General features: G+C 51.7%; 3 protein-coding genes across 3 annotated transcripts in view; 1 reads left to right on the forward strand and 2 right to left on the reverse strand.

Moving 5' to 3' along the window:
- Window positions 1-7,769, reverse strand: part of F2 (coagulation factor II, thrombin) — a 27,249-nt gene extending 19,480 nt beyond the window's left edge. Inside the window, exons 1-11 of the mRNA XM_007455769.1 lie at window positions 7,691-7,769; window positions 7,150-7,313; window positions 6,406-6,430; window positions 6,119-6,169; window positions 4,572-4,677; window positions 4,333-4,469; window positions 2,152-2,466; window positions 1,678-1,806; window positions 1,457-1,583; window positions 795-962; window positions 89-262 (exon numbers count right to left, since the gene is read on the reverse strand). Of these exons, the coding sequence (XP_007455831.1) occupies window positions 89-262; window positions 795-962; window positions 1,457-1,583; window positions 1,678-1,806; window positions 2,152-2,466; window positions 4,333-4,469; window positions 4,572-4,677; window positions 6,119-6,169; window positions 6,406-6,430; window positions 7,150-7,313; window positions 7,691-7,769 (1,475 nt within the window). The remainder of the gene's footprint in view (window positions 1-88; window positions 263-794; window positions 963-1,456; window positions 1,584-1,677; window positions 1,807-2,151; window positions 2,467-4,332; window positions 4,470-4,571; window positions 4,678-6,118; window positions 6,170-6,405; window positions 6,431-7,149; window positions 7,314-7,690) is intronic.
- Window positions 7,770-17,206: 9,437 nt separating this feature from the next.
- On the reverse strand, window positions 17,207-22,628 carry ZNF408 (zinc finger protein 408). Its single transcript, XM_007455827.1, has 5 exons — window positions 22,589-22,628; window positions 22,006-22,283; window positions 20,576-20,637; window positions 20,094-20,353; window positions 17,207-19,032 (listed from the first exon to the last, which is right to left on the reverse strand). Exons 1-5 carry the CDS (start codon window positions 22,626-22,628, stop codon window positions 17,513-17,515), a joined length of 2,160 nt encoding a protein of 719 aa, XP_007455889.1. The 3' UTR covers window positions 17,207-17,512.
- A 451-nt stretch (window positions 22,629-23,079) lies between these two features.
- Window positions 23,080-25,655, forward strand: part of ARHGAP1 (Rho GTPase activating protein 1) — a 19,613-nt gene continuing 17,037 nt past the window's right edge. Inside the window, 1 exon segment of the mRNA XM_007455770.1 lies at window positions 23,080-23,135. The gene's annotated coding sequence lies outside the window, so the exon portion shown is untranslated.

Here is a 25,655-nt window from a genome sequence, read left to right on the forward strand (position 1 = left end):
CCTGGCTGCCCCCCAACCACCGGACCCCTGGCCACCCCCCACGGCTCCCCCCCCAGCCACCCCCCAGCTGCCCTTCTGGCTGCCCCACTTGGTTGCTGTCTCCTTGTCGGGCAGGCACACGGGGTGGACATATTCGGTGAAGCTGATGGGCTTCTTGAGCTTCAGCAGGGCGATGTCCCGGTCCAGGTTCTCCCTCCAGTTGTACCTGGGGTGGATGTGGATCTTTTCCAGCATGGAGATCTTTTCAATCTTTCGCTCATAGCTGTGCAGACCCCAGCAGAGAAAAGGAGAAGCTGTAGGCCACCCAATGAGGGGCAGCTGGTTCCCCGAGGAAGAAAACTGCCTGCCCTCAGGGTCTAGGAGTCAGCGTAACCAGTAGGCCACCAGCGACGGGGAGAGGGCCAGCTCCTGTCCTGGCAGCTTCTTCCTGGCCTGAAGTTGCCCAGAGCTTTGGGATCAAACAGCCCAGGCAGGTAGGGGGAGGGACGCAGCCTGTAGGCCCTGATCCAAACAGCCTATACTCAGAGGTCACACCTGGGCCATGTCCTGGTGTCTGGAAGGGTGCTAAGGGCAGGCCAGGATTCTGCTCTCTGCAAAGGCTTAGTTTCTCTGTCCCCAGGTCCAAGCTTCAGTCAGGACGCGGCCATATAGACTTTACAGCAGAGCCTACAGGGTTTTCTACTGTGGGAGATGTACAGACATATCCCTCGTGGCCCAGAGTCACCAGAGCCCCTCACAGTCACTCGGGAGGACGCGGACCCCTGCCAGACACGCATGGGCCCCCACTTCTGTACCTGGTGCGGGAGTGCTTGCCAATGCGCACCAGAAGGTCATTCTCAGTGAAGTTCTTGTCCCAAGGCGGGTACAGAAGACAGTGGGCAGCGGTGAGGATCCAGCGGTCACTGATGAGGCTGGCCCCGCACAGCAGCTCCTGGGGACTCTTCCGGAAAAGCATCACCTGCCTGGGAGAAGAAGTGGGAAGCATTAGGAGGTGGGAGGGCTGCCCCTCCACCAGCCCTACAAGCGCAAAGTCCCAGGTTTAAGAACTAACTGGAGAGAGCTCCTTACTGGGCCCAGACCCCAGCTTGACCTTCCCGTCCTTGAGGACCGGGGCATATATATGACACCGCGGGGCTGCCACCTGCTTTTTGCACCCCCCCTCCCCTCATCAAGCTTCTTCCAGGCCAGAGTTGGCACAGCTTAGCACAGCTCTGGGGTCAGAGGAACAGGAATCTAGTCCTGCTCTGTATTAGGCGAGTCACTTAAGCGCTCCGACCCTCAGCTTCACCGTCTGCTTTGGAGAAGCAGCAAGTCTCAAAGGGTGGCTGTGAGGGTTCGATGAGATGTTGGTGCTGGGCTAGGCTATCTGTGGAGCCTAGACCTGGGAGGGCGGAGGAGTCTCCCAGGGCGCGGGATTCAGGCGCGCAAGCGGTCGGTGGGGGCAGGGAGCACGCACCAGGGCGCCAGGCCAATCTCCGCATCCCGGCCCTCCACGATGCGCCCCTCGATGTAGGAATCGAACAGCTCCTGTTCCGTCTGGTCCTGCACCAACCTATTCTCGAACAGAGGCCGCAGGCCACAGTCTGCCGAGCCAGCGGGACCGTGAGGGGCCGAGCGCTGCAACACCCGCCCCCGCCCCCATGCCGCGGCCCCGCGCCCCTCCGGCCGCCGCCTGACCTGCCTCCCCGGCGCCGAAGGTCCTCTCGTTGAAGAAGGGCTGAAAATTGTCCGCAGCGGTGCGTCCCTCTACGGCCGCATCCGGTTCCTCGCCCAGCCCATATCCCACCTCCTCATCCACTGGCTCCTCTGCAGGGACCCAGACACCAGCTGCGGCTGGGCCAGGCCATTCCTCACCCACCCTCTGACCTCCCCAAGCCCCCAGGCAGCCGCGGAGGTCGCCTGGTATAGAGATTAAGAGCGCAAGCGCACCTGCGTTACTAGGAAACCAAACCTCATGGGCCTCAGTTTCCTCAGCTGTAAGGTGGAGCTAGGATTATGCCCATCTGGTTAATGTCAGGTGTCATGAATGCACTCACTGGTGAGTGGTAAGCCTTAGATCAGGTGGTAAGCCTTAGATCAGGGGAGGCACTGTTCTTGTTATTCCCTCCAGGCCGTGTCCTCTGTCTCATGTCCCCTGCCCTGCCCTCTCACCGCAATAGTCCAGGTCGCAGTACTCAAAGTCGCCAGGCTCCCCAGCCACGTAGCACCACGCGCCCTCCTCATCCCCGTCTGGGTTGCGGCAGAAGTTCTCCACCAGTGGGACAGCCGGGTTGAAGTCCTGGTCCTTGCTCAGGGCCTTGGCCCGCTCGCTGGCCCAGGCAAGGCAGGGAGACCTATGTGTGGTCACCGCCAGGTGCCCCTGGTACTGCTGGCCACGATCAGGGATGCACATTTCCAATTGAGGTGACAGGTTCACTGCGGAGTCTCTGGAGTTTGAGGTTGGCTCCACAGTGAATCGCTCCTGGCCTGGTGGGTGAGGAAACAGAGGAGCAGAGTGGGTGGGACCACACGTGGAGCCAGACGGGATATGAATCCCTGCCTTTCGGCCTTTATCCTATAGACCTCAAGTCACTTATCCTCTCTGAGCCGCAGTCTGCTTGCCTGTGAAAGGGATTACTAATGCGTTTTTGCAGGGTTGAGAGATTTAAACAAAATACATGGCATAAGTGTCTGGTGCATAATAAGCCAGAGATAGTAACCAGGTTTCATCTCCTGCGCTATCTGTAATCTATTGGTAGTGACTGCCTGGAGTTTAAGGATTCTGTGCTTTCACAAGGGCACAGTAGGAAAGATAGCTGAGATCCACTGAGGATGTCTGCACAGGCAGTAGGTCAGTTCCAGCACGTCTGCAACATATTTATCATAGGTGTTCAGGGGTGGGAGCTTGGTAAACTGTAGCTGTTTTTGTTACTATGATTGGCAACTCGCTGTAAGACTGGCCCCAGCATCCCGCATTGGGTCCTACAGGGATGCATGAAGGACAAAGAGCAACCCATGTTTGGTAGATTGAGTTACTGGCACTAATTCTTTACTCCTACCTGGATCCACCTGGATCCACATCCTCTGCCCTGTTATTTTACAAGCAAAGGTGTAAAGGTCCACCTCTTGACCCTGGCCTTGATCATGGGACTTGCTTTGGCCAATGGCATGTGGGCAGAGGTGACTCTGCCAATTCTGAGCCTAGGCTTAAAGATGTGTGTCTGCTCACTGCTTGGTATTTCTGCCGCCCCCATGGAAGAAGCTGCTGCCTTTCAGCCTCCCCCCACAATGAGTACACATGGAGCAGACATGGACCCACCCACACAAGGAGCCAAGCTCAGCTGGACCCATTGTTTGACGTAGGGCCACCAGCCGAGCCCAGCCTACACCTGGACCCCACCGACGCGTGAGCGAGTGCAGCTGAGATCAGCAGAGCCACCCCAGCTGAACCTCAGACACATAAGAAATAAATGCGGGACTTCCCCAGAGGTCCAGTGGTTAAGATCTCCCCTTGCAATACAGGGGGTGTGGGTTTGATCCCTGGTCGGGGAGTTAAGATCCCACGTGCCTTGCAGCCAAAAAACCAAAACAGAAGCAATATTGTAACAAATTCAATAAAGACTTTAAAAATGGTCCCCATCAAAAAAAAAAAAAAAAGAAAGAAATGCTTATCGGTGTATGCCCCCCCAGCTTTTGTGGCTGTTTGTGATTTTGTGGGGTTTGCAGCATTATTATGGCTATAGCTAGCTGACACATCATGGGAAATAATGATGACAGAATCATGCAGGGCTGGACTGTACGAGGCTTGCTCTGTGATGCTCGGCAAAGGGTACATGGACTGAAATGGTTAGGAAGGGCTTCCTGGAGGGAAGAATGCCTCAAGCAGGAAGTAAAGCATATTTAGAATGGGCCACATCCTGGATCATAAGGAAGCAAAGGCTGTGGAGAGAGGGGAGGAGGCTGGAAGCTAACTCTCTCTGGTCTCCTGACTTCACTAACCAACAAGCTCAAATATGTTGTCAGTAACTAACGCCAGCTCAAAGGGAGCCAGGATCTTTTTTTTTTTTTTTGCGGTACGTGGGCCTCTCACTGCTGTGGCCTCTCCTGTCGCGGATCACAGGCTCTGGACGCGCAGGCTCAGCGGCCATGACTCACGGGCCTAGCCGCTCCGCGGCATGTGGGATCTTCCCGGAGCGGGGCACGAACCCGCATCCCCTGCATCGGCAGGTGGACTCTCAACCACTGCACCACCAGGGAAGCCCGGGAGCCAGGATCTTGATTCCCAGCCTGTGCTGCCAGGCCCATGAAGACCCATGGGCCTTGGCCATGCCCACCTGATCTCCCCCAGCTCACCGCAGACAGGGATGCTGCACTCCTCCCTCTGCACAGTGGGGAGCGTAGTGTAGCACCAGGGCCCAGTGATGCTGCCATCTGGGTTGCGGCAAAAATTCTCCTGCAGGTCAGCTCCAGGGTGGGTGGTAGAGTTGATTCTGGAACAGAAAATTGCTCAGCAGGAGGCGTCTCCCCCACCCCCAGTGTCTCCTCACCCCCTATTCTCAGACCCCTGGCAGACAGACCTGCCCATCACTCACTCCGGCTTATGTGGGTAGCGACTCCTCCACAGCTGGCATTCGATGCCTGACCGGGTGAAGCTCACGTTCCCTCGGTAGTTCATACCCAGACCTTCGGCACAGTTACCTGCAGAGACCCCCAGCCCAGGTCTCCTACACTGAGGATTTCTCCCCGCTTCTCTCCTAATAAAGCTCTATCGGTCCATCCCCTCCAAGCTACCTCTGGTCCATGACCCTTAACCTGCATTTACTCAGCACCTCCTCTGTACCCAGCAGTTCTACAATCCATTTAACCGTAGTCACCAAATATTCACTGAGCGCCCACTGTGTGACAACCATGTGACAGGCACTATGCCAGGTACTAAGGACACAGCAATGAATAAGACAGTCATAGTCAAGTAGGTTCCTGCCCTCATAGAGCTAATATTCAGTAGCTCCTCATAGCCAGCAGAATGAAAAAGTGAACAAGGTTCTCCGAATCTGACCCTGGTCTAGGTGTCCTGTTATCTTAGCTCCTTGTGCCTAAGGGCCTTTGCACGTGCTCTTTCCTTTGCCTTGGCATGCTTTCCTATTTATTCATCAGTGCATCCCACAAATCCAAGTAAAACTCTACTTCTTCTGGGGAGAAGTCCTTGATTCTGCTAGCAAACGAAATGCTCCATCTCCTGGAATTCTCTTGGCACCTGGAACAAAACTTTTCCATCAATTACTTTGATGTTTTGTATTTTTGTTTTCTGATGAAACTGTGAGCTCCCTGATTCTCTTAAAATCCCCAGCACTCAACCATAGAGCTTGACACACAGCAGGGGCTTAGTGAAATGTCTATTGAATAAATTACTTAACAAATGAAAGCATGGCCAGTGTGATTAAAGAGTTCCATGTTGTGGGGTCTACTGTCATACTAAAGGTGTATTCAGAATGCTGTGGAGGAGGGAGGATGCACCTTGAAGGCTCAGCAAGGTGGTGGCATTTGAACTAATTCTTGAAGGATAGGGGGGTTTTCAGTAGGCACTGACGGCTGTTCCAGGGGGAGATGATAATGTAAGCAGGGGCCAGGATCTAGAAACATCTTGCCCTGTTGAGAGAAGTGCTTGCTGTCAGCAAGCTGCGGGGCTGGATTCAGGGTTGGTGCAATGGTAGATAAGGCTTGAAGGGAAGGTTAAGATCAGAACCTGCAAAATTCACTAGGCTAAGAAGCCTGTGCTTTATTCTCGGGGCAATGCGGAGCCGCTCAAGGTTTTGGAGAAAGAATGTGACATCATCAAAGCTCTGCCTTGGGGACATGGGGAAGACTGACTGGCATGGGCAGGGGCTCTGATGAGAATGAGGCCTTAAACATTATTTCATTACCCGTGCATTCATTTGTTCCTCCAATATTAATCATCTTACTGACTGCCAGGCACAGAGCCAGGTGCAAAGACACATCCTTGGCCGCAGGAACAGAAAGGCAATGTCAGCTGCTAGAGGCCACCTCCCCTGGGCCACAACTCCTACCCCACCCCTACTCTGCTCTTCTCCCAGGCTGCCCCCTCCTATCCTGTCCCCACACCCTCATGTCAGTTCCTCACCTTCCAGACATTCAATGAGCTTTTCTCGAGGTTTCCTCAATGACACACAAGCTGGAAAAGACCCAGAAACACCACTGAGATTGAGGTAGGGATAGGACAGGTTCAAGTGAAGGGTGGGACGACATTCAGAAACGGAAAGGGACGCGTATGGAAGAAAGGAAGGAAAGAGGCGTGGGTGGAGGAATGGAGGATTGATTGGATGGATCAGAAAATTCTCTGGAGTGGAGCACCCTCTAACTTGGGTCCCCAGGACTTCCTTCCTGGAGCAAACCCTTCCCAGTGCTCACCTGTGTACTTGGCCCAGAACACATCCTGAAAAACAAGGCTGAGTGTGAGGCTGTGGTAGGATCCTGTTTTGTTTTGTTTTGTTTTGTAAACTCCCTGTCTTCTCCTTATACTTTCCCCTTCCCCTTCCCCTGGTCATGCTCTGGGGAGGTCTGTGGCAGAGTTTTCTACTTTTGCTTCTAAAAGCCCAAGCCCGCGGAAGAGAGCAGCTGAGGAGAGGGGAGCTCCCAGCCTTCCCCACCGCCCGCCCCCCCGCCCCCGGCCAGACAAGATTGAAAGGGGTTCCCCGGGGTGGGGTAGACTGGAGAAGAGGGGCCCAGGCAGAGCCCCAGGGAAGGGAAAGCCGCAACAGGCTCCTGGAACACTGAGGCCTAGGCCCAGGCCTGACCAGAGACCCACTTCCCAAGGGTGGCACAGAAGTAGCAGCAAAGCTAAAGCTGAGAGGCCATGTGGCCAGGGCCAGGGTCTCCAGAGATCCCAACATAGACAGATGTCTAAAGACTGAGGAGGCCCCCCTGCCCCCCAACGTCCTGGAGCCTCACCATACCCTGGGGCCTTGACATAGCCCAGGCACTGGGGCCTCCTAGAAAGGCTGAGCCGCTCATCAGGGCAGCCCAGGGAAACGGGGCCAGAGATGAAGTTATCAACAAAGAGCTGAGATGCTCCCCGCTCCCGTCCTTGGTACCCCTGCAGGGACTAAGGGCCCCCTTGGAGGGACCCCCGGCCCTCCCTCCCTGGGGCCTCACCGTGGCACTGGGAGACTCCAGGGCCTCGAAGGCCTCCTCACGGCTGCATTGCTCCTCCACACACTCTCGCTCCAGGTTGCCCTCCCGCCACTCCTCCAGGAAGCCGCTGTTGGCGCGTCGGACCCGCTGGAGCAGCGACAGTGCTTGCTGAGGGGCCAGGAATACTGCAGGAGAAGGGGCGTGGGACAGTGGCCTCAGGGGCCCAGGCTGTCTTAGCCACCATGGGGGCACGAAGCAAGCCTGGCCTGCCTGCTGGCTTCCAAAAAGGGGGTGTCTAGGATGGTGGCAGGACCTGAAAGGCTGCTAACGGCAGCCACTAGCCCCCCTCCTTTCATGGATCACCCCCAGCCCACCCCCCATATTGCAAGAGAGAAGTAGTCACTGTCCAGCCCTGAGCACCCGGCTCCTTCCCTAAGCTGGACACGGTGAGCCGAGAGCCACCCGGGGGCCGGCCCCGTGCTCTCTGTCGAGCCAGGGGACCGCAGCCCACAGGCCTACATCCCAGTCCGCCAGCCTGTCCCAGCTTCCAGGCCCCCCTTACCATGCTGGCTGTGCACAAGGCTAAACAGGGCAGCCAGGGCCAGGCAGCCAGGTAGCCACAGGCCTCGGACGTGCGCCATAGTGTGTCCGCTCCCAGGACTCTGAGGGCTTGTCCTGACCCCTCTGGGTTAATGTTGAACCAACGTGAAGAAATCAGCCAGGAAGCAGAGGTCAGCAGGTCAGGGCCGTGGGGACAGGTGGATAGTTAGTCCGCCCCCGCCATCTGGGAGGACAGGTCCTCCTGGGACCAGGGATGGGTGGTCTGGGAGGAAGTCCCAGAGCAAAGACCAGCGTAGCCACCATCCAGCACCTCCCTCTCAGAGACACAGGCGAACTTGGGCCAGTGGGTTCACAAGATCTTCCTGAGGCTCCTTCCAATCCTAACACATGGTGATGGGTGTTTTGATCTCTGTGTGTCTGTTTCCTCATCTGTACAGTGGGAAGAGTATCCTGTTGCAAGGACTAAAGGAGATTATGAATATATAGTAAGAACTTAATAATGAGTAGCTATATGGATGTAAACCAGTGGGGAGGTTTCTGTAATCACCACATGCACGAAAGAAAATGGAGGCGAGGGTGTGGCCAGATGAGAGCGGCCACCTTATCCCAGAACATACTGGGGCAGGGCCAGTCAACATTTGCCCCGGCCTCTCAGCCACTGAGAGGGTCCCATTTCCCCTCTTCCTTGTCTGGGAGCCAGGGAGCTGTGTTTGTGTGTGGTGGTTGCCTGGGAGGAGGAGCCAGGCCCTCTGGTCTATTTTCTCTCCCAGGTCTCCCAGGATGCGGCCTGGCCCGGAACAGGGGCAGCTCAAATCCCTGGTCTCCACAGCAGGGCCCTCCCTCTCCCACTGCCTATCTGCCCCGTGCCAGGTCTAGACTGGCTGCTGGTCCCACACTACCCCTGCCCAGCCCTCCCCCACTTCCAGTTTGCAGTATGAAAGGTAAATATTAGTCCTGGGTCTCATTAGGACAGAGGGCCAAAGAGCAGGAACACAGGGAGCACAGGCTCTCGCCTCGCTGTCCTTCGGGACTGGCCGTTCAGGGTCTGAACTGCGGACATGTACAGTCTGGGAAGATCACAGGGAGAGGCCCAGTGCAGAGCAGGGGAGGCAGGGCTGGCAGAGAACTGAGGACCAGGACTCGACTCCCACGAATCAGCTTAATGCCTGGGTGGCCCAGTTCCTACGTATATATTTATGTATATATTTACATTATACATATATATTCATTCCTATTTTTCTATATATTTAAAAAATTGAGGTTTAGCTTACATATACGGTAATGTTGAAACCACTCCTAAGCGTTTTTTTTTTTAAATTTATGGCTCTGTTGGGTCTTTGTTGCTGCACGTGGGCTTTCTCTCTAGTTGCGGCGAGCAGGGGCTACTCTTTGCATTTCGGTGCGCGGGCTTCTCACTGCGGTGGCTTCTCTTGTTGCGGAGCATGGGCTCTAGGCATACGGGCTTCAGTAGTTGTGGCACGCAGGCTCTAGAGCGCAGGCTCAGTAGTTCTGGCGCAGGGGCTTAGTTGCTCCGCGGCATGTGGGGTCTTCCCGGATGAGGGCTCGAACCCGTGTCCCCTGCACTGGCAGGCGGATTCTTAACCACTGTACCACCAGGGTAGTCCCCCTAAGTGTTTAACTCAAATCTGTATGCATACACCCACCAGATCAAGAGAGAGAACATTTCCAGCCCCCAACATACTCATTGGAGTCATCCCTGAGATAACCACTAGTCTAACCACCATCACCATAAATCAGTTTTCCTACTTTCGAACTTCATGTAAATGGAAACCAGCAGTATATACCTGTTTCTGACTTCTCTTGCTCAGCATGTTTCTGGGGTTCATCCCTGTTATGTGTATCAACATATCAGCAGTCTGTTCCTTTTAAAACTGTGTAGTATTTCACTACATGAATATTGTAATTTCATTTATCCATTCACCTGCTGATGGGCATTTGGATTAGTTTCCAGTTTGGGCTATAATGAATAGTGTGGCTGTGAATATTCGTATGCACGTTTCTGGTGTAGATAAGCACTAATTTCTATTGGGTACATGCCCGGGGATGGATTTTCTGGGTCACAAGGCAGGCGTATGTTTTAATAAGCAACTCTGACAAATAGTTGTCCTGAGCGGTTGTATTGGTTTACACTCCCACCAGCAATATTTGAAGACTTCTGGCCGCTCATATCTCACCAACCTCTATCTCATCCATCCATTGCACATCAACCATTCTGATAGATGTGTAGGTGTCTCATCGTGGTTTTAATTTGTATTCCCTGTTGACTAATGATGTGGAGCCTACTCTTCTTTTTTTCTTGGAGTGGAATGGTGAGAAGATCTCACCTCACTAATTTCTTTAAAAATTCCATGAGTAAGAGAAGGGGGCAGAGCTCTTGAGAAGTGGAGAGAAGAGAGGTGCGGTTTCGTCCTTCCTGCTTCAAGGTAGGTGATCCTCCTTTTTCTGAGGACAGGCTTGGGCCAGTGATGAGTCAACCTGAGAGGGAGAAGAGAAGGGGGTGTTGCTGGCAGGGAGAAGGACATAACACATGGCACTTCTACTAAGGGTTCGGGCGGAGCCAGGGGCCTGCTGACCTCCCCCTTGTTCCCTCCCTTTCAGAACTCACCACTCCCGACAGACAAGCACCCAGACAAGCACCGCAGCATGAATGAGAGCACTGATCTGGGAGGCTGGTTCTGGGTTTCACTATCTGTAAAATCAGAATGATAACAATATTCACCTCACAAGGCTGTTGTCCAAATACTTAAATAAGATCATACTGGTCACTCTGCAGACTCTGCTTCGGAGTTGCAGCCCCGCTGAGTCCACGGCACACTCACGCGCAGACATGGCTGTTAAGGGGCAAGTCTTGGGCCGTGACTACCTCAAGCTGTTTACAGACGATGTTCCAAAGGAGAAAACTTCGGTTCTCTAAGCACTGGGAAGAGGAGATCTGGTTATAAGGGCTCCTGCTTTCCAAGGGTTATTCCTGGATTTATGCATCAGGATGATGAATTTACATATGCCATAACAGTACACACGGCAAGTCCATTTAGGGGGAGAACTTTTCTGATGAGAACTTCATTTTGAATATGTCCAGACATCTGGTCCTTGGCAAATGCTGGACACAACCCAAATGGCTCTGTGGGTTGTCTGCACAGCTAAGACTGATGGGTTGGATGGCAAGCATGGGTTCTTTGGCCGGGAGAGAGATAGCATGGATATTGTGGAGGCCATGGGCATTTTGAGTCCAGGAATGGCAAGACCAGCAAGAAGACTCTAGGCCATTCTGAGGAATTTGATTTTGTGTTTTATCTTATCCCCACCATTCCTTTTGTTCCTGTGGAGAGCACCTCCCAGCTCTCAAATCCTGTTATCTTTGTGCTCTGACTTGCTGTAATTCTTTGGATTCCATATACCCCTTGTCTCCTTCCAGGTTTAGCTGGATTCAGAGTTTAGGCATTATGAAGTAAAAACTAAATTACTCCCCCAAAGCATATTATGTTTGTAAAGTCTCACAAGTCCTGCCACACAGTAAGCACTCAATAAACAGCACTATTACATGATATGATGCAACAGGAAATCCACAATGCTGCCTATGAAGTGTTCTTCCTAAAAGAGTGAACCTAGGCTGGATCAAACCTCTAGCTTTACTTACTAGTTTACAGGAAATACAGACAACAGAGGAATAAGTTAGACACCACCACGAGGAACGAGGGACATTTGACAGGACAAGTGACCCCGGTTTCTCTAACAAATTCATGATGTGGTAATGCAAGGGGTGGGTGGGAGAGACTGTTCAGAATAATAGAAACCTAAGAGAGACCTAACAACCAAATGCATGAAGGGAATAAAATGACCATGACTGATTTAAACCTTTGAACACATCAACTGTAAAAAGACTATTTTCGAACAAATGAGAAAATCTAAACATAGATTAGATATGCAATGATATGGAAGAATTAGTGTTAATTTGCTAAGTGTTATATGACACATTATTATATATTTTTTAATTCCTCATGAGTTACAGGTTACACTGAAGGATTTACAGCAAAGATGAAACAAGCAGGGCAAAATGTTAGCGATAATTAAATCTAGGTGGTAACAAGATTGTTACATTATTCTTTTAAATGTTCTGTGTTTGACAACATTCAAGGTGAAATGTGCCAAGCTCACACAAGCTCACCATGTGCCAGGTATGTAGCACTGATGGACTTAATTCCTTAATAAATGGAGGCTAGTATTATCAAGTGGGTTCTAGTTGGACAACCTCCCTGTTTTCCTGGGTGAACACAAGACTGTACCTACCCTCTATTTTGCGGAGAGGACCAAGGGAGAGCACCCCTCTGTGAATGTGACTCTGGAGGGATCCAAGCACCTCCATGGGTGCAGGGTCCCAATAGACTGAGCACACCCTCAGGCTGCAGGGCCCCCTGCAAGCCTCCCAGCCAGGAACCGTCTCTCTGGAACTCTCTCTGGGCCCAGTGGGTACTTGCAGCCAAGAGTCATTCCTGCTTTCAACACAAACACATACCTGCACCCTTAAAACAGATCCTACTTCCCTCTGAGAACAAGGCCATAATGAGGGGTTGCATTTCTGCCCAACAAGTTGGCATCAAACAAAATCACGGGTGAAGCCAGCATTATACTGTAAAGCGAAGCTCTATAATCACTGAAAACAGTTGAATTATGTTCCAGGACATAGAGTTACAGAATTTCAGAGCTGGAAAGGAGATCAGATATTATTAAATCCAGACGTTCTGGGTTTTTTTTTTTTTTTCTTTTTTGGCCACGCCACGCAGCATGCAGGATCTTAGTTCCCAGACCAGGGATTGAACCTGTGCCCCCTGCGGTGGAAGCGCGGAGTCTTAACCAATGGACTGCCAGGGAAGTCCCAATCCAGATATTCTGAAGCCTAGGGCTCTGTGCATGTACTACAGGGTGGCCTTGTCCTTTTGCATATTAAAAAAAAAACGAACTCAAAAATTGTAAATTTATCTTAAGACAAAAATAATTTTTTCCCTTTTGGCTGAAATTATGTCTTTTTAGATGGTTAATTACCTTATTTCTTCCTCAATCTGATCAGCAGTTTTCTATTTTGACTCAAAAATATGAGTTTCTAGTTAATAAAAAATTTTTTTTAAATACAAGACCCACAGAAGAAAAAAAAAGTTACCAAAAGGGCTTCACGGTGGAGCTGAGATTGGGATCCACTGATCTGGTCCAATTTCCCCATGTCACTGTGAGGAAATGGAGCCTCTGAGCTGGGAAGCTAATTGGTCAAGGTCATACAGAGAGTTGGGCGAAGGCCAGGACTCGACTCCTGCCTCCCAGGCCATCACTGCAAGGGGGACTACCGTATACCCAGAGGACATGCACCCAAAGTACAAAACTATTGTGAGTGATGCTGACCTGACCAAACAAGCACTACCTATAGGCAAGATGTACCTCAATCTTGCTTGTCTTCCAGGTTAAGAGGGCTGATTCCAATACTATTAATAACCAGCTACAATTTATTAATTGCTCACCATGTGCCAGGTATGTAGCACTGATGAGGTACGTACTACAGCTATCCCCATTTTATGGATGAGGAAACTGAGGCATGGAGAAGTAACTTGCCTGAGTTTGTGCAGCTAGTTAAGGGCAGAGCCATGATCCACACCTGAACTTGTCTAGTCCATGATGCTCTGCATTGTTTAAAGGTCTCTAAACATGAATCAAATTTTATTCTATTGTAAGGTTTTTTTTTCACACTATTAAAGCTGCAAATCAGGATAAAAGATTCTTTATCTCCTGCACTTTCTGACGTTTGGCTCAGCAGCTACACACACACACTGCATGGCTTTTTTTGTTTGTTTGTTTTGGGCCTCGCCATGCAGCATGCAGGATCTTAGTTCCCCGAACAGGGATTGAATCTGTGCCCCCTGCAATAGAAGCATGGAGTCTTAACCACTGGACCGCCAGGGAAGTCCCCTCACCCTGTGAATTTAAATTTGCATCTGTGTGAAGTAAGTCAGAAAGAGAAAAACAAATATCGTATATTAATGCATATATGTGGAATCTAGAAAAATGGTACAGATGAACCTATATGCAGGGCAGGAATAGAAAGGCAGACGTAGAGAACGGACGTGTGGACACAGTGGGGGAAAGGGAGGGTGGGATGAATTGGGAGATTACGTTTGACATAAATACACTACCATGTGTAAAACAGATAGCTAATGGGAACCTGCTGTACAGCACAGTGAGCTCAGCTCGGTGCTCTGTGATGGCCTGGTTGGGTGGGATGGGGTGCGGGAGGGAGGTCCAAGAGGGAGGGGATGTGTGTATGCGTATGGCTGATTCACTTCACTGTGCAGCAGAAACTAACACAACATTGTAAAGCAATTATACTCCAATTAAAAAAAAATTTGCATCTGTGAAAAGGTGTCCAGCAACATTTTCACTGCAACTTTGCTCTATAGCAAGAAGCAGCATTCAAATTCAGTGCTATATACACCAAACAGTTCAAAGTGACTTTATCAGGGGATGGAAAAAAGGAGTACGGAATAAAGGGACTTTCAACATTATAATGACACAAGAATTATTTTCATTGGGGGGAGATATTTTCTCAATGAAAAAAATATTCCAGTGATCAGTCTTTCCAAGAACTGTCATTGCACTTTATTTTCATTGGAAGGGCACTAAAGTGGGTTTCAGAAGACCTGGGCCCTATCCCGGTTCTGCTACTCACTGGTCTCATGCCTTAGAAGGTGACTTCTCTCTCAGCCTCCATTTTCTCATCTGTAATGTGAGGAAGTTGGACAATGCTCTCTGATGCCCATTCCCACTTCAGCCATGAGCGCTGGCTGAGCAGACGTGCTCAAACCTGGTGGCTTTGAATTTGTTGGCCTTGATCTGACACTGCTCTGCATCACCAGGGACAGTCTCAGTGGAGAGGAAAGTCCTTCATCTGTGTGGGGATGTGACAAAGGGGGGTAAACATCCCAGGTTTTGGTCTGAGGACAGTTGTGGGGTGTCGGCAGGTCTCCCCAGCAACCCAAAGCATCCCCACTTCCCTGCACTGCTCAGTATCAAGCGATGGGTATGTCCCCAAGTTAGCTAACAACGCTGGGCAGACACAGCTGAGAGGTTACCTGAGTTGGAATGACCCGCCTGAAGCTGGAGCTGGAAAAGAGTAGGACCTACCAGGCTGAGTCAGGGGGTTGGCGGACTCAAAACTAGTATTAGCAGCTGTTTTTCAGGCTTTGGATGGTGTGGTCTTTCTCTCCACAGATGGTCACCATCTCTTGCTGTCCTCCCTCTCCTTGGACAGTTTCAGAATGACGTTTTGCCAAGAAGTTATTCACAATGGGTGGGTGGATGGGTTAAAGTCAGTGCAAAGCAGAAGACATGGGGCTGCTTATGACACGGAGATTGAGTGCTGGGAAGCCAGAGGACACGACATGTCGCAATCCTGGCTCTGCCGTTTACTGATTGTGCGGTCTCGGCAGTTACCAATCCGCTCTGAACCTGTTTCCCCATCTGTGAAACACGTGGCACAACACCCAATTTGCAGGACAGGAGGATGGAACAAGAATGTAAGTTCCCCTGTCTATCTTGCTTCCCCTCCTCAAAGCAATGCAGTCTGGCTCCCAACTGCCCTCACTCAGCTCACCAGCGACTGGCAAATTTCAACCTTCTCAACAGCAAAGGACATCGTTGACCTCTTCCTTGTTGAGATGCTCTTCCATCAGCTTCTGCGACTTACACGTTGCAGGTTCTCCTGTTTCATCAGATGCTTAGTCTCTCCTGAGGAGCCTCCCCTCTCCCCACAGGTTGTGCCCATTTCCCACTGCCTTCTTAAGATCTCTCCCACAGGCACCTCGACTCAAACCATCCACAGCCAAAATCATAGCTGTCCCCACCCCCGCCCCCCCACGGCTACCTAACTTGCTAAGTCAGAAAGCAGGAGTCAGATCTTCCTCTCTCCCTCAGTCTTTGACTTTGGTCACTTCTACCTCTCAGAGAACATGTCCACCCAAAGCCCTCCCCACAGCCTACAGCCCCTGCCCTCACCTCCTTCCACGCTCCGCCCTGGCTGCTCTGCTCCTTGCTCTTGCTTGAACTCGCTGGGCTCTGCTGGTACTGTTTCCTCTGACTGGAATCCAACTCCTTCTGCAGACATCAGCCTGGCTCACTCCTCTCCGTAGTTCAGGTCTCTGTCACGTTACTGGAGGCCTTCCCTGACCGCCCTCTGTAAAATCACACTCCCCATTCAAACTCTCCACTGCATTACTTTTCTTCACTGCATTTACCATCATCTGACATGTGTTTATTGGCTCTTGCCACACCAGAACGTAACTACATGAGAGCAGAGACTGTTATTACTGCTATACCCCTAACAACCAGCACGCGGGAAGTGCTCAGTATTTGTTGGGTGAATGACTGCATTTCCATTCCCAGCCACCTAATTGATTTCCCCACAACTGCACCTTGCCCACTAATCCTCTCCAGTGGTCTCTTCAATCATGAATCTGATATCATTCTCCTGCTCAAAACCCTTCAAAGAGCCCCTCAGTGTCCTGAGAATAAAGTCCAAACTCTTGAAGCAAGGCCTGTGTGACCTGACCCTGCCCCCCTCCCCTCATTCTCTGCTCCAGCCATGCTGGTCTCAGGGCTCACACCCAGGGTCTCACCATGGGGCTTTTTCGCATGCAGCCCCTCACATCCCCACCTTCCCCCACACCTCCTCATCCAACAAGTCACAGCTGAAATGCGGGACACTAGAGTGTGGAGGTTAAGAGCCTTACTCCAGTGCTAAACTATGTGGATTTGAATCTCAGCTCTGCCACCTAGTAGCTCTGTCACCTTGGGCAGGACACTTACAGCTCTTTGTTCCTGACTGTCCTCATAACTATCTCACAGGATTGCTATAGGATTACAGAAATAAACTCACATAAAGGACTGGCCCACAACAAATGCTGTTTATTATCATTATAATTTCTTGGGGACACCTTCCCTGATGCCCACAAGTGAATCCATCCCTCTAAACACACCCACAGCACTGGGGAGTGCTCCTCTTTAAACTCTTACTGTTGCTCTTTGCCCTTCGTAGACCTGAGCTCTGTAAAGGGCGCTGCCTCTGTCTTGTCCACAGCTGCGTCCCCAGCACCTCGGGCAGGCCACGCCCGCAGCTGATGAAACATGAAACACATGTTCATTCCTCGCTCTTTCCCTCAACGGGGCTGCCTTTGGCCAGATACAAAGAAGGGTGCAGACCTGCCCTAACCACCTCCAATGAGTCTGGTGTCCTTCAGCACAGAACAAAAACCAACCTCACAGGCCTTCGGTGGTGAGAAAAGCTGCCAAAATAATCTAATGCCTGACTTACAGACTTGTCAGCTGAGTGTCTCTGGCCTTTTAACCTTCACAAGTCATTCCGTTTGGTTCCAAATAGAAATGCTTGTCCTTCAGGGAGCTGGACGGGAGTGACTATTCCAGCACTAAGCACCCCAGCAGGACAATAGTGCTGCCTGTGACCTGGCTACCTCACTGGGCAGGGTCACTTCCAAAACGTTTAAAGAACAAGCACCTTGAGGAGTTCCCAGGGAGGGTGGCAGGACAAGCTCTACTGGAAGCTGATAAAAAGATCTTACATCTAGAAGTGGTTTACCTTATTAAGAGTCTTGGGAAACAAAGTGGTCGTCCATAAGCAAGAAGGGAAGTCCTTGACCTGCTTCTCAGAGACTAGTCTCTATCAGGGAACCCAAAGAGAAAGATGCAGACACGAAGCTCAGAAACACCAGTCTTTATACAGAGCTCTGCTAAGGGAAGGTGAGGGTGGTCAGGTGCCCGTCTCCACCTCTACCACTTCTGCCCAGGTGCTAAATCCCATGTCCTTATGGATGAGCACCAGGCTGGGAGCAGGACCTGGCTCCTCGGGCACCACAAAGCACTTATCCTGGCTCTCGGAAAGGGTGACCTCGAAGACGTCCGGGGCTGGGGACCCGCCCCGTTCACTGCATGTGTCCAGTAGTTCTGGCTCGGTCTGCAGGAGCACCACGGTGGGCTCAGAAGCGGCAGGCGGCACACAGGGTGGGCTGGGGGGTGCCCCGGGCTGATGACTGAGCTGGTGCCGCTTGAGGCTTTGGAGGAGAGTGTAGCCCATGCCACAGGCGGGGCAGCGGTAGGGCTTGTCGGCCAGGTGGGATTTGAGGTGGCGCCTCAGCTTGGTCGCCAGTGTGTAAGCACGGCCGCACTGGGGGCAGGGGAAGGGCCTCTCACCTGAGTGCAAGCGCTCATGCGCGCGCAGTGTGTGGGGATCCCGGAGGGCCTTCCCACACACAGGGCACAGGTGGGCCTCCCCGGTGTGGGAGATGAGGTGGCGCCGCAGTTCAGGCAGCTGGGGGAAGGCGTCAGCGCAGTGTGGGCAGCGGTAAGGGCGCTCCCCTGTGTGCAGCCGCAGGTGCCCGCGCAGGCTGCCCCGCTGGCGGAACGCCCGGCCGCAGTGTGGGCACAGGAAGGGCTTCTCCCCCGTGTGGAGCCGCATGTGGTTCCGCAGGGAGCCCTGGTTGGCCAGGGGCCGCCCGCACACAGGGCACGGGCACGGGGCAGGGGTCGCTGGCACCTGGTGTGTCTTGCGATGCAGCCGCAGGGAGGGCCGGCGGGCAAAGGCCTTGCCACACTGGTCGCAAGCAAAGGGCCGGGCACCTGAGTGTACAACCTGGTGCTCTCTGAGGTCTCGCCGGGTGCCGTAGGCCTTTGTGCACTGAGGGCAGGGGAATGGCCGCACCCCACGGTGGCCCAGCATGTGGGCTTTGAAGCTCTCCTCTGAGCTGTAGCTCTTGCCGCACTCGGTGCAAAGGAAGGGCTTGTGGCCCGTGTGCACGAACGCATGCTTCTTCAAGTGGCACAGCTGCAGGAAGGCCTTGCCACACTCGGCACAGCGGTACCGTCGCCCCCGCTTCGGGGAGCCTCCCACCGGGTCAGGGGCGCTCCGCAAGCATGAGGGGAAGCCAGGGTGCTGCTGCTCTCCACTCTGCTGGGCCCCGGGCTCTGAGGTCTTCGGTCTGGGTGGCTGTTGATCACTGGGGCTATGCAACTTCTTGACTAGGTAAGCACGCAGCTGGGGGCCCCTGGCAGAAGATGAGGAACTGGCCTCATTGCTCTCAGGGCCCTGCTGGGGAGTGGAGCTGCTCTGAGGTTCAGGTGGCATCTGGGTCTGGGGTGGGTTCTCCTCATCTACACAGCCATCCTGAGGCAATGGGCTGAGTGGCTGGCTCTCCTTGGAAACTTGGTCCTGGATTCGGGGCTTAAGTCCAGGGCTCACCGCCTGGATGCGGGGCTGTGACTGGTGACCAGGATCTGCAAGGCAAGAGTGGGGTGCTGGGCTTAGTTGAGACTGTAGCAGGGGGTCACGATGGTCTCACTAGGAAATTATAGGAATATGTGTCTTCTCCTCAGCCCATAAACTGCAATGGGAGCAATGACACCAATCTCTTCCCTGGAACATGAGTCACACACTCTGTTTATCTTTCTGTCCAGTCTCAGGTGCCTTCTGGGGAGGCTCTCCTGGGAACCATAGTGTCTAGACATCTAGATAATTTCTAGAGAAAAGCCACCCCAGAGTGCCCTTGTTCTCCCTCTGGAGACATGACTTAGGATGAGTTGAGACCACCACCTCCTCACTTTAGGTCATGTGAAAATAAAGGAATCCCCATCCCCAGCCCAGACAGAAAAAACGTAAGAAAACTGGAAACCTTATACACAACTTGCTGTGTTTGTCAGTGTGACCTTACTATTCCAGAAAACTTAACTCAGGAAGATAAAACTTGCAAATATCTATACAGTTGACCCTTGAAAAACACAGGTTTGAACTGCACGGATCCACTTATACGAGGATTTTTTTTTCAACAGTAAATACCACAGCATTACATGGTTGAATCCACAGATGCAAAACCACAGATGTGAAACCTTGGATATGGAGGGTCAACCATAAGTTATACTCAGATTTTCAACTGCCCAGAGGATCAGTGCCCCTAACCCCCGTGTTGTTCAAGAGTCAACTATATTGTTCATTCCAAGGAAAAGACCTGTCACTCTTTAATAAAAAGCATCAAATGATAGTTTACATCCCCAAACTCTTTGCACCTCTTACCTGAAAATTCTAGCCTTGCTGTCTCCACAAATCCTAAACTACTATGTCATGATCCTTACCCAAAACTGATCGAGCCCCGACCCCATCCCACACTGAAAAATCCACCTTATACCAAACTGAAAAATTTCGATAAATATCCAGGCTTTGCCCTTCCCTCTCAGAAATGCTACTGTTCTCCCCTACTGTCTTACGTCATAAGCTTTGCTTTATCTTATCAACAGGTTTTTTTGGTGATAACTGGGGAAGCCAGCACTTATTTGACACATACCTGTGCAAGGTTCTGCTGCATCCTCCCTGGGGGAGGCCACTTCCTGTTGTACAGGAGACTCCACTTCTGTCACCACAGCCAAGGATGCCTCTTCCTCTAGCCTGGGCTGGGTGGGGCTCAGGCCCTCCGAGGGAGGCTGGGGCCACATCAGCAGCTCAAAACCTGGCAGCACGACCCGGTACACCTGCAGGTGGAGCCTCTCGCTGATCCGCACTGGGGCCACGTTTCCCTCACCCTCCAGCCTTCCCCGCTGCACCAAACTGCAAAGCAGAGCAAGAGTTAGCTCAGGAGATCCTCTTCAAGTGGCCCTCCCTGAAAGCCCCAGCTCCTGGGCAGTCTGAGTCCTAAAGGATCCCATGCCTTTGGAACACTCACTGCAAAGATCCCTGGGTGGGAACCAGAAGTCAGCTTCCGGTTCCATCCCATGCCATAACAGAAAGCCTCAAAGGAGCATCTTCACTACATACTCTCCTGTAACTTACCTAGTCCAGCCTGAACTCTGCTCACAAGCACACACATCTCCCCATGGGCCTAGTGACACGTCCTGAAATAAACCAATAAAAGTCTTTCTCCCATGTGTTTGAGGGGACCAGGATGAAACAAACAACAAAAAAAACCCTGATGTAACCTCTCCTGAGACAGGTCTAAGATGAAGCCCCTAGAAGGTTAATGGTCTCTGGTCTGCCTCTATAGGACTATGCCGTTCGAGTTTTCATTCAATAAAGGCCAAAAAAACTGTCCCCTCACCTCCCTCCCAAAATGTGGTGAATTACTGAATTGAACATATTATTGCCTTTCAGTGAATACCAAACAGAAAAAGTAGTAAGAGGTACATCAACTTTAAATTTGTTTTTCAGGACTTATGCAATGAAATCCTTTACCTGTGCTTTTTCATCTTTTGCTCCAAATAATCCTGGAGAATTAAAATAAAGGAAACAGCCATTCCTTTATTTTACATATGAATTAAATGAGGCATGCCATCTAACTAGCTATGTGACAAAGCTGGGATTTGATCCCATGGCTTTTTTTTTTTTTAATAAATTTATTTATTTTATTTATTTATGTTTGGCTGCATTGGGTCTTCCTTGCTGCGCACTGACTTTAGTTGCTGCGAGCAGGGGCTACTCTTCGTTGCGGTGCGTGGGCTTCTCATTGCGGTGGCTTCTCTTGCCGTGGAGCACGGGCTCTAGGCATGTGGGCTCAGTAGTTGTGGCTCGCCAGCTCCAGAGCACAGGCTCAGTAGTTGCGGTGCATGGGCTTAGTTGCTCCACGGCAAGTGTGATCTTCTCAGGCCAGGGATCAAACCCGTGTCCCCTGCATTGGCAGGTGGATTCTTAACCACTGTGCCACCAGGGAAGTCCCCCCATAGCTTTTTAATTCCCAAAACCTTTGCTCTTGACTTTCGTCGTCATTGCTGACACTCTACTAATCCAACTTTTTTTGTTTTACATTTTGGCTGCGCCCTGCATTGCAGGGGGGTTCTTAACCACTGTGCCACCAGGGAAGTCCCCCCATAGCTTTTTAATTCCCAAAACCTTTGCTCTTGACTTTCGTCGTCATTGCTGACACTCTACTAATCCAACTTTTTTTGTTTTACATTTTGGCTGCGCTGTGCGGCCTGTGGGATCTTAGTTCCCCAACCAGGGATCGAACCCGCGCCCCTTGCGGTGGAAGCGCTGGAGTCTTAACCACTGGACCCAGGGAAGTCCCATCTACTAATCCACCTTTTAATAACTTTTTGCACCTCCTCAGCTACCGCAAGTGAGGGGATGAGACAGTCCCTGAGAGAGAGAGCATAAACCAGCTCCTATCTCTTGAAACACCCTGCAACTTCTAACAAACTGGAGAGTTATCGAGAAACGTCTGATGAAAATTTTCAGTCACGGAGAGGTAAAGCCCTATCTCTCAATACCTCCTTCTGCTTTGTTTTCACTCCATGGCCCTTCTGCTCGGAGACAGACTCCTCTTCCAGTGGCCCCCAGAGCAGTCCTGGCTGCAAGGGTTCCCCAACACACCAGACCCCCAAGCGCTGCTCCTTGATGAGTGAGGGGCCAAGGGCCAAGCCCCGCGGGAGGCTCTTTAGAGCGAGGATGGCTCGGGTAGGTCCGGGCGAGTAGTCTTTGAGTCCCTGCGCACAGCCTTCTCTGGAAGGGCTCCATCCTGAGTCCGGGCCCAGGCGTGGATCGGGGGCTGCAGGGACAGAGAAAGACAGTGAGGAAGCGGCCCAAGGGGTCGTGGGGTGGGGAAAGGTGAGGGAGAAAACCCGAAGTCCAGCTAGGCCTCAGGAGTCTGAGGGATATGTAAGGGCTCCAAGGGGGCCCCGGAAAGGTTTGAGGCGGTTCGAGGGCTCTTAAGAAGCTCCCAGAGGTTCTGAGGGCACCGGAGGAGGATGCCAGGCTCGGGAGGAAAAGGGTCGTGGGGGGAAAGAGGTGACCAGAGAACGTCAGGAGTATCTAGGCCACAGCCGAGGGTCGGAGACATCGCAGGTCACTCACCGAACTGCAGTCTCTCCCACTCCAAGGGCAGCTCCTCCATCCCGGGTCAGAAAGCCCCCCTCCGCCGGAAGTGAGACTCACTTTCTCAGCTCCCCCCGGAAATAGTCATTGACTGCCAAATTTCCTTTCCGGAAGGAATCGTAAGAGTCAGACCTCATTGGTGCGCAGAACTGGGAGTTTGGCAGCAGTGGTGAGGCAAATCTCTGTCCGAGAACAATACGAGTTTAGAATTCCGGAGGTCCACTAGGGATTTGAGTATCCAGTAGAGAGGAACTAATTGTTTCAATGGCTTCCTTTTGGGAGGGACGAGTCGGACGGTTATACTGTCACTCCTCCAGGCGGGCACGTAAGCGGGCTCGTAAGGAAGTGGGCGGGGCTCCTGCGAAGGCCATGTTTGGACCGGGCAGTGGGTCGGAAGTGTGTCGGAGGTGTGGCGGAAGTGGCTGAGGAGTGAAGCGACAGGGAGGGGGTGGTTCCCATGCGACCGCGTAGCCGGATGTTTGCCTGTCCTTGACAGGCGTGGCAGAGGGAGCGGTACCCCACCACGGTGAGCTGCGGGGCGCGGGGTCTCCCTAGGAGGTGGTGGGGGAAGGAAAGGGACTGGCCTGGTCTTCTGAAGGGATGGGATCCGGATGGGGAGGATCCGACCGGAACCGAGGAAGGGAGCAAGGGTGGAATGGGGCCTGGGAACCTGGCCTTCCTGCTGTGGGGATTCGGCCCGCCTCGAGGGTCTGAAGTGAGAGGACTTTGCTTCCTTGCTGCCTTCTTCCTGGCCTCCTCGCTCGCTGTTATTGAGCAAGCTCGTGGGAAGGGGAAGTCTCCCTGGTCCGATCTGGGGAAGAACTAAGACCAAGATATTTGGGGGAAGTATTCCACCTTTGCCACTTATTAGGCCACACTTTCATATCTATTTCTTAATCTGTGAAATGGGATAATTACACCCAATCCGGGTTTTGTAAACCATGAAGCCCTATGCAAATGTGATTGTAGTTAAAAGTTTTGCTGTTGTATTGTGGGATTTGCATTTTCACAATTCTGGAGCCCCCAACTAGGAGGGCAATCCCCAGGCCAGAGAATGCGATTTTAAGTTGTTATTTCAGTTGTCCACGGAGGAGATTAAAAGAGAAGCTTTATTTTGCCCTTTTGCAGAACTTTGAGAATCTCTTGAATGACAGTCCATTAGAGAAGTATTGAGGGATTGACCTGCACAAAGCGACCACCTTAAGGTAGACATGGATCAAAATCTTGACCTTGCTGTATGACTCTAAGCAACTTGCTTACTTTTTCTGGTCCTCGGTTTCTCAAACTGTAAAATGGGTTTAGTAATACATACCTCACTGGTGCTGTTGTGAAAAGATAATTTGTATCCAGTTCATGGTGGCTGGTTCCCTTTTCCTCTTAGGATACAAATTGATTTGTTCAGTCATTCAGCAAATGACTGAGCATCAACTCTGTGCCAGATGTAATTTTGAGTAGGCAGGGTTTCTTAAACGGGAAAGAGGGCCTGTGAACCCCTTAAAATTTCATGCAAGATTTCATGCATGTGCTGATTTTTCTTAGGGAAAAAGTCCATAAATTTCTCCAGAATTTCAGAGAGCTCTAGGACTTCCCAAAGGTCTCCTGCCTAATCACTCCTGCCTAAAGTGATTCTTGAAGATTATTGTAAAGGTAGAGATTTTACCAACTGAGAAGGGAAAAACTAAACTGACAATAAGGATTATTTTGCAGAGTGGAGCAGGACTTGTAAGTGACAGGAGTCTTAGGCAGCCAGGATGCTTCATTTCTACTACTTTATGTTAGAATTGCCCTGCAGTAGCTTCCCTCCCCCTCCCACTGAGTGGGAGGTGAGCTTCTGGGCTCACAGAGGGCAACAGCTGTGGGTTGGAGGGTAGTGAGGGAGGCTAGGCTGGCTGGGAGGTGGAAACAACTGTGATTAGTTGGGCTGGAAAAGGAGTTTATGGGGCGGGGGAGGGGTCAGTTCTGGAAGAACTGACAAAATAGAAGAGTTACTGGAAGAGGTGGAGTTCAAGCTCATCTCCCTTTTAGAGAGTGTCCCTCTCCCTCCCTCACACATACTTCAACTCCCAGCTGTTCCTTCTAATCCCGCTGTTCACTTCAGCACAAGTAATTTAGAATGCTGGAGAATTATATTTCTGGGAGGAGCCTTCACTTCTGTAGATGAGGAAATTTAGGCCTAGAAAGGAAAAGGACTTGCTCAGCATCTTTGCAACTCAGTCAGGACTATAATCCAGTTCTCCATGTATCTCATCCCATGTTTTTTTCACTGCATCAAGCACCCACTCTGTGCAGAAAGACTTCTCTGGAACTGCTGTGGGCAGGGCTGAAGGAGCTCTTGGTGCCTGGGCAGTAACCAAACAGAAGGGATGGAGAGAAGGCTCAGGCCTGGGGAGGGTTACTGTGAGCTAAATTCTGTCCCTGTTACCTGGCCAGGGGCCCCTTTGGGGGAGCCCTCACAGCTTCCTGGTTGAGTATGGGGAGGAGCTTATAGCTGAATCGTGTGGATTTCTCAAGACTGAGGGCTGCTTGGAATGAGGAGCTGGGGCGAGGGGTACAGCAGCACTCGCTGGGAGATATGCATTCCCAAACAATAGAGAACGTCTTTCTCTGTGTTTGTGGTAAGGGACTTGTATTTTGGTAGTGAGCAGTGAATAAGGGTAGCAGATAAGGCCAGAGAAGAGAAAGAGGAAGAAAAATAAGGTTTTGTTTTGTTTTGTTTTGTTTTCTGGCTGTTTGGCGGCTCAGTTTTGGCTCAGGAGCTTCAAACAGCTTTTGCTGCTGAATCAGTGTGGTTGCCCTGGTAACAGGGTAGTTGTTGCTAGGTTGTTGCTAAGTAAGTAAGTAGGGAGCTGCTGGTTTGCCATCCGGATGGAGTCTTTGCTGTGATGTGCGCAGGCGGCTGTCACATCGCTCAGAGGTGTTCAGGATCTGGAGCTGGGCCCACAGTTCTCCTCTCTTCTCCCTACCCACGCCTGGGTCTTGTCTGTGCTCCTTATCTGCCCTGCTGATTCTGTGACCATATATGTCATTTTTTGAGGCCGCAGGAATG

Source organism: Lipotes vexillifer, unplaced genomic scaffold (assembly GCF_000442215.2).
Source record: "Lipotes vexillifer unplaced genomic scaffold, Lipotes_vexillifer_v1.1 scaffold977, whole genome shotgun sequence".
Lineage (NCBI taxonomy): Eukaryota > Metazoa > Chordata > Mammalia > Artiodactyla > Lipotidae > Lipotes > Lipotes vexillifer.

What these genes read in the sequence shown, in the direction of transcription:
- ZNF408 (XM_007455827.1), bottom strand. Translation starts at nt 22,628, where the DNA reads ATGGAGGAGCTGCCCTTGGAGTGGGAGAGACTGCAGTTCG. An exon ending in GTGGGAGAGACTGCAGTTCG is followed by an intron (nt 22,284 to 22,588) that starts GTGAGTGACCTG and finishes CTGTCCCTGCAG; the next exon opens with CCCCCGATCCACGCCTGGGC. An exon ending in TGCAGCAGAACCTTGCACAG is followed by an intron (nt 19,033 to 20,093) that starts GTATGTGTCAAA and finishes CTTGCCTTGCAG; the next exon opens with ATCCTGGTCACCAGTCACAG.